Here is an 8,287-nt window from a genome sequence, read left to right on the forward strand (position 1 = left end):
AATATTTTTTATATTTTAGCTACCTTTTTACTGCTCATACCTGCTGAATGCAATAATACTTTTACTTGGTGCTGTTTCTATTTTTACTCACTGTAACTAAAGTAAATTGGAACAGTTTTGGGTTTATGTGTTAAATGTTTTTAGATATCAAGCTCTGAGTAAATGCAAAGAAAGTGAGTGAGTTTTAAATTTTGATGCTCCGATCATTGAAAGAACATTTTAAAAACTTAATAAAAAAACGGTCCTACAATTTGTTCTTAACGTTTTAACTGGGACTTTGATTCCGACTCATTCCAGTCAAAACTAACTCTGCAGCAGAAGTTCGGGGCTGATATCTCCTATTGTGTCAGGATTCAGGTAGAAAAACTTGATCTTGTAAGTTATTAGAAAACAAAAAGGCTTTTAAATGAATTATATCAACTGAAAACTATCTTCACTTAGATTTCTATTATAAAGCATGAAGTTTCCAACATACTGAGTCTAAAAGCACAAGCAATGTGCTGCAAACACAGAATAACTCAATAAAAGCTTAACGATGTCCACTTACCGTTTTTGATTTCTCCTCCATCTTCTGCGCTGAGATGCTGGCTGCAGAATGAGCGGCCGAGCAGCACATATGAAGGATGCCACCCAAAGTTACACATCTATAGACTTTAGTTGTCCATTTATGCAGCGAGAGAGAGATCATCGTGTCTTGACGCTGCACTAGAATAAACCCGGTCTGTCTTGTGGTTGTACTGACATCTTATTCTGTTAACTAGTCAGACATTATTTTATCAGCGAGGGAGCTCAAAAGAAACCAAACACAGTCACAAAATGTAATGAGGACATGTAAAAAGGACGTGGCGGTCTGGCGTGCACATGTAGGGATCAGTGATTTGCTGTATATGTGAGGCCACGAGGGGCACATTGTACATCATTAGTAACCTATGGAGGTACAGTACATACACTCATTAAATGTAGTTAGACTTTAGAGAAGGAGCAGAAAGTAGGGTTATAGTTAAGTTGCATTATGGCAGCAGGAGGATGCAGCATCTTCAGAGTTTGACTAAAATCAGAAACATCTGAATAATCTGCTGGTCAATTTAAACCATTATTTTTTTAAATACGTCTCCCACGGGTGCCTGGGCTTAATGAAAGTGGAATATTAAACTGTTGGGCTGCACTTTAGGAACTAGAGTTTATTTTACAAACAACTGAAACGCACACGAATACAACTTTAACATATCACATTTTACTGGTTGCTCTAAATGGAAATCTGATGCTGATCTTTTTTCATTTACATCTTCAATCAATCAATCAATCAATCAAAATAATCTAGAATCTTTCACACAGGTTGAATGCAGATAAAAGGGACTGCCAGTCAGAATGGAGTTACCCATCTCTTGTGTGTGTGTGTGATACATCTGGACATCGTCAGCATGAAACACAGGATCGTGTGCAGCAGAGCAAAACAAGTCTTTCCACCTAAATGAGCTCAGAGATGCACAAGACGCAGTGATCAGCTGCTCCATGCTGGGCCTGGTTCATTCTCATGCTCATATCTGCATCATGTTCACAGATTTGTGCACTGAATGTGTATTTAAATTGACAAACGGCAACTATCCAGACCAACGTGTAATACAACACACAGGATCAACTATTGCATAAACTCTGTAGTCGTCATGTGGACGGTGTCTTTAAAGTCCAGCCACGTGTTCACGTGTTCAAACAACACGTCAAGGATCTCTCCTGAGATGTCTGACAGAATCACATGTTGCATTTAATACTTATATGAAGCACGTGTATCACCCAGTAGCACCCAATAGAATCAATTGTGTAGTTTTGTGGACACAAAAGTTAAACCTGTAGGATCTTTTCTACCTTTTCTCTGATATTTATCCACAAAACAAGAGCAAAACCTTTTCTTATCGGCATATTTGCACTGATTTGCATTTTAAAGAGTTGTGAGTAACAGTGATTTGCACAGGAGACACTTTGCATCAAGTGCAAACTGCAATCAGAGAAATCTTGAGTTTTGCTGTAAGTTATTTAAATTTAGCATTTCAGTTTCATTTCTGCATGTTGCATTATGTACCTGGAGATATATAATGAGTTAAATATTTTAAAACAAGATATTTCTGGGGCTGCAAGGTGGTGCAGTTGGTAGCACTGTTGCCTCGCAGCAAGAAGGTCGCCGTTTCGCATCCCGGTGGGGGCACCGGAATCTTTCTGCGTGGAGTTTGCATGTTCTCCCCGTGCAGTGTGGGTTCTCTCTGGGTTCTCCGGCTTCCTCCCCCACAGTCCAGAAACATGTTGAGGTTAATTGGTGATTCTAAATTGTCCGTAGGTGTGAATGTGAGTGTGCTTGGTTGTCTGTCTCTAAGTGTAGCCCTGTGATAGACTGGTTACCTGTCCAGGGTGTCCCCTGCCTTCGCTCTAAGTCAGCTGGGATTAAGCGGTGTATAGATAATGGATGGATATTTCTGTTTAATGAAATAATCTTCATGTTTGTCGTTGTTTTTTTTCATGCATTTTCCTTAAACTGGGCTGCAAGGTGGAGCAGTTGGTAGCACCGTTGCCTCGCAGCAAGAAGGTCGCTGGTCCACATCGCGGTGGTGGGGGCACCCGGGATCTTTCTGCGTGGAGTCTCCATGTTCTCCCCGTGCAGCGTGGGTTCTCTACGGTTCTCCGGCTTCCTCCCACACAGTCCAGAAACATGTTGAGGTTAATTGGTGATTCTAAATTGTCCGTAGGTGTGAATGTGAGTGTGCTTGGTTGTCTGTCTCCAAGTGTAGCCCTGTGATAGACTGGTTACCTGTCCAGGTGAACCTGCCTTCACCCTGAGTCAGCTGGGATAGACTCCAAACCTCCTAGTGAGGATTAAGCGGTGTATAGATGATGGATGGATTTTCCTCAAACTGCAGCTTCACACGTTTGACATCTTTAAAGACGATGCAATTTAAATCTTTGTGACGGTTTTATTTGAGTGTTTCAGAATAATGCATACAGCTGGTACAAACAAGGGTTAAATCCATTTGTGTCAAATTGTTTTAAACAAAATGAGATGATTTAAACATATCGTATTAAAAAAAATGGATGTTTTTCATGCCAAATACTCACACATAAAAAAAAAAAAAAAAAAACAACAATAAACGGAGAGAAATCATGGTTGACATGATGACTAAACGAACCAAAGTGACAGCATTTCAACTAAACAGAATAATTTGGAGTCCTTCTTTTAACAACATGTACCAAGTTAGACAAATGAAAAACATTATCATCAGTATTCAACATAGACAATTACACACATTTCACTGTGGTAAAAACAGCAGATTACTAATTTCAGTCTTTACTAAAAGTGTTAACATTTAACGCCGTGATCCGTTAGAGAGCACGGTGATGCAGGAGGACAGGTCGGAGTTAATAAGGTGTAAATTAACTCGACTAAATGTTTTTTGTTTTCGTACATCCTCACCGAAAAGATTGCCAAGAAAAATCTTGTAGAAATTCCTGATGTGCAGCTCACTCAGAATAAAGCAAGGAGTGATTTAGCAGCTTGGATTTGTAAGACAGTGATTTTTAACTCTACTGCAAAGATGTCAAACTAAAGTCCCCTTAAACTACAAAAATATATAAATTTATCAAGCCAAAATTTGACTGCATAGGATGATTCTTTCTATAAATAGCCCTTTAAGATAAGATGTGTTTACAGTGTTTATGTCTTACGTTGTGTCCGATAACATTAAAACTTCACTCCATTATGTCGGCTTCATGTAAAGTAGTTTTTATGACTTGACACACAAAATGCCAAAGATGAATCCTTTACATTTTTCATCACACACACTCCAGAAAAAGGAGTCAGAGTTGATTTATGCGTCTTTCAGCGAAAGCTCCTCTCAGAGTTCCTTCATCGTCCAGCTGCAGCAGATCAGGCCGAAGCGAGGCGTGATTCAGGAGAAAAAGTCTGTCTGCCTACATGGCGGTGGAGTGACACACTTCACCCAGCTGGTACTGAGCTTCAGTCTGCGATTCAAAGTTTTTCGCCTGGTCTTTGAAGTTGAGCTTGTGGAATTCACGCGTGATGGTCGACAGAGACTTTCCTTTGGTCTCGGGCAGGAACAGGCCGATGTAGAGCGCCGACAGCACGCAGACGGCGGCGAACGGCACGAAGCAGTACTCGCTCAGCTCGCTCTGTGGAGGGAAGGCAACAGAAAGCTGTTAGATACAGACCTCAGTGTGCTAATTTAACAGCTTTAAGGAGAGAATTTCTATTGTTGGGAATGATCTAAAGCCTTCGAAATTTCAGCAAATGAATAGAAGTCGAGATAAAGTCAAAAGCATCCCGACATGTTTCCCTCATTTGTGCAGTTTCCGACTCTGAACTCTGGGAGGTGCTAAAGGCTGAATGCTTTCTGGCTCCACAAACATTTTTATCTTTTGTTTCGAGTATATTATTCATAGACAGTCGAGCCATTTTCATTTATCATATCAAAAAAAATCTGACCTTGAGCCAAAGTGTTTTCCAACAGAAAAATGAGACTTTACCTACAAGTTTAACTATTAAGACTCTGAATTATGAAGTTTAGTTTAACAAAAGCATAGCCAAAAAAACTGATGCATCAGAGACTGGAACATTATTCATTTATTCCCTCATGTGGCCTGAACTACAATAACGCTCCTACATTTTTATTAATGAAACTCAATAGCACCTCCGGTCTCTTCAGCCGACATGACGAAGATCACCCTGAACCACAGAAGATGTTAAACAACTGTTTTCACAAAGCTGTTAATCACAACAGACTGACCACTAGAAAAGGAAAGATCATCCCGACAATGCCCAGGTTGATCCACATCATGGATCCAGCGATCATGTAGGCTGCAGGCCGAGCCGTCTGATTGAAGATCTCTGTGGGAAGAACTCCGGTCACTCCGGCTGAGGGAAAAAAATAAAAACAGAAACATGTCGATTATGTTTATTCTTTCACACCGGCATGGCTGGCACTGCTGCAAGAAAGACAAATTTGTGAAACAATGCTATCTGCAAAATAATCATATTTTTTAGCTGACTGACTTTGTGGTCACACATTGTTGAAGAATGAACTACTGCGTGAAAATAAAGATTTTTGATGTGGACACGATTTACAGCTTTGGTCTGTCTTTTTTTCTGAAGCCAAGAAGTCATTTAACACCCTTTTTCTGTGATTTTTCTAGTTGTTACAGGCGTCCTCAAATGTATTCATCCCCTTCCATTAAAGAAAAGGCAAAATTCACAAAAGTTACTCAAACAACTAGAAACTGAAAAAAGCAATAATAAATAAAAATTTGCTAAATTATAATAAAGCTAAATTAGACTTTTCTTTTAAATTGTAGTTGAAAAGAATAACTAAAAAAACAAAAAAAAACTGTTAAATTAGAGCACCTTGCTGCTGAGCAGTGGGCCAGAATATTGGTTTATAGGTCCCATCATGCTTATTTTTATTTTATTTTAATTTTTTTTAAATATTTCTGTTGAGCCACAATTTAAAAGCAATGTCATGATTTTCACTAAATTTTTATTTATTATTATTTTTGTCAATTTCATCTTATTTCAGTGATTTGTTTCCTTCTTTAATGGGAAGGTCTGAATACATTTGAGAACGACTGTGTCTGTAATTCAACAAAACAGGGAAAATCTGCAAAATTAAATAAAAATAATATATTTTTTTTTAAATTACCATTTTCAAAACCTTAATATGCATAATTCTTTAAATAATAGCAAACATCTTTAAAATAATGACATTTTAAGTTGATTTAAATACAGTATAAATAGTGTAATTTCGTAGTCACACATTGTGAAAGTACAGATTTTTTGATGTAGACAACATTCACAGTTTTGGCCTGTTTTTTTTCCAGGTACCAAAAAAGTTAAGACATTTTTTTCTGTGATTTTACTTGATAATAACTCTAGTTTAACAAAGAAGGAAAGATAACAGTAAATTGTTCAAACAACTACAGTTCAATAAAGCTCTAACATGAATTTTTATAGTTTGGGTTTCACCATTAATGTCTGTTGAGATCAAACTTCAGTGAATCACACATAACTGATGCAATAATAAATATCAAGTTACTGAATCGCTCATTCATGCAGTAATGATCACAACTACACAAGCTGCATCCCACTTTTACACATTATTATAATATATCTGACATTAAAATATCAGTGGCTTCACTTCAGAAGTGGAGATGCGTGAAGGAAAGCAAACCTTCAAGGTTTCATCCTCTATCATCTGAAGTGTTCACAGGTTTTCATGTCAATGGTTGCACTTAAAGCTCAATAAGATGCTAAATGACTCTCAGCATTCAAGTTTGGCTTAAGTGCTGTTATTATTAGCATTTACTGAAAGCTTCAGTCATTAGTAAGACCTCGTGAAAAAGGATAATCATCACGTGAAGGGGAGAATAAATCAAGCACATTGTGTGTCATATACATGTTATTGCTGCATTTTCAGACACTTTCATGTTCCTGATTTAAACTTGAAATTAAAACTGACCTGGTCCCATGCCAAAGCTGAGAATGTACGTGAAGATGCAGCCCATGCTCAGGTACGGCATCCACGATATGTAGTGCTGTTTGTACGTGGGGAGGAAAGTAGCAAACAATTAGACAAAATACATCTCATAGATTAATAATATAGAGATTTGATCATAACAGAAGTTAAAGCTGTGAAACTTCTACAGCATAAATCATCTTCATTTCTCTCCTCTCTTCTCAAAGGATTTTCCCAACACAAGACATCAGATAATTAATAAATCTGAATTTATCAGCTCCTCTCTGATTATGACTTCTAATGGCTCCTTCTTGTCACACTAAGATGTCTGACTGGGTTATCACTGGACATCCGACACTCATCATACAACACATGAGTGATAAAACCTGCAGCTCACGACACAGCCGACCTCTGACGATAAAACTAGTAATTAGGTCGACACAGTAAACACATATCTGTCTCATACATGAACTCATGAACCGAGGAAAAAATCACCTCAAACGACAGAGCGATGGTGAAGACAACAGCCCAGACGGTCATGAGGATGAAGCCTCCCATCAGCATGAACCTCCGACCTTTACGCTCTATCAGCAGGTTCTGAAAGCAGCAGAACATTTATCAGAGTCTGTTCGTGTCATGTCAGATTATACTAGAAGTTAGGATTCAGTAGCAGTGAGGAACAATTCAGGAATGCACTTTTAGGAAGCCTTTATTCATCACTTATACATTGGAACAGTGAAATTCTTCGGACCAGCTGTTGCATGGCACCTCTGGAGCAGATTGGACCTTTGTAAAGGGCCAAACAGACGCAGGCTTTATCTATGTTAAAAAGTCAGTCTATCTCTGACTTAGAATATATTTATAGTCCAAATAGACAGATACCTTCTGTTTCACTTGATGGGAGCACAAACATAATTGACAATCAGTTAGCTTAGCTTAGCACAATGCTAGAAACATGGTGGGAAAGCTAATCTGCCCTCTGTGATGGTAAACCAGCAAATCTACAGTTCATCACAGTTATATGAATTATTATTAATTTTGAATCCATACAAAACACAAGCTCTAAACACAACAATTGGTATTTTTACGAGTAAGGATATGCGTCTACATTTAACCCTCTCCAGGACTTTCATGTTGCCATATGTAGAAGGTGTTTCGAGGTCCAATGGACCCCAAGAAAGAATATGTGCAAAATATTTGTTCTACAATTCTACAATTTCATTTAGCAGACGCTTTTATCCAAAGCGACGTACATCTGAGAGCGGATACAACACAAGCAAGGATCTAGTCAGGAGAAAAACAGTCTAGATAAGTGCCATAGAACGAGGTCAAGTGTGATAGGGCGTTGATGCCAACAGCAGGCTGTAGGGAGGTAACAGGAAATTGAACAGTTTGGTAACTCGTTCCACCAACGGGGAACCACAGAGGACAAGAGTTTGTTTTTGTTTTGTTGGTATTCATTATAGACGTTTATACTGTGCTAAATACATTTTCTGATAAGTTGACGTATTTTTGGTTTCAAATGCATGACAAATGTCCTTCTTTTTATATTACAAAAAAAAATCTTCAAAAATACAAAAAACAGTACCTGTCATCTAAACCAAATGGCCTGGGGTCCAAAAGACCCCAAAAGTCCTGAACAGGCCTAACGTCCTGAAGTCCTATCTGTACAATAGACTGTATAAAAGATGGACGTAGCAACCGGCCCTGAAAAATGAAGCCAACCCGGAAGAGTCAAAAACCTGCAGTATCACTACGTCCACTAGCTGCTGGCTCCA

The 8,287-nt window shown here is 38.4% G+C and overlaps 2 protein-coding genes across 2 annotated transcripts in view; both read right to left on the reverse strand.

Moving 5' to 3' along the window:
- LOC103359997 (solute carrier family 2, facilitated glucose transporter member 11-like) overlaps positions 1–38 on the reverse strand; it is a 5,988-nt gene extending 5,950 nt beyond the window's left edge. Inside the window, exon 1 of the mRNA XM_008285611.1 lies at positions 24–38. Coding sequence (XP_008283833.1) covers positions 24–38 — 15 coding nt within the window. The remainder of the gene's footprint in view (positions 1–23) is intronic.
- Positions 39–3,954: 3,916 nt separating this feature from the next.
- Positions 3,955–8,287, reverse strand: part of LOC103359988 (solute carrier family 2, facilitated glucose transporter member 11-like) — a 9,724-nt gene continuing 5,391 nt past the window's right edge. The window contains exons 9-12 of the mRNA XM_008285598.1: positions 7,005–7,106; positions 6,513–6,588; positions 4,788–4,915; positions 3,955–4,173 (exon numbers count right to left, since the gene is read on the reverse strand). Of these exons, the coding sequence (XP_008283820.1) occupies positions 3,955–4,173; positions 4,788–4,915; positions 6,513–6,588; positions 7,005–7,106 (525 nt within the window). The remainder of the gene's footprint in view (positions 4,174–4,787; positions 4,916–6,512; positions 6,589–7,004; positions 7,107–8,287) is intronic.

This window comes from Stegastes partitus, unplaced genomic scaffold (genome assembly GCF_000690725.1).
Source record: "Stegastes partitus isolate 25-593 unplaced genomic scaffold, Stegastes_partitus-1.0.2 Scaffold10, whole genome shotgun sequence".
NCBI classification, from domain to species: Eukaryota; Metazoa; Chordata; class Actinopteri; family Pomacentridae; genus Stegastes; species Stegastes partitus.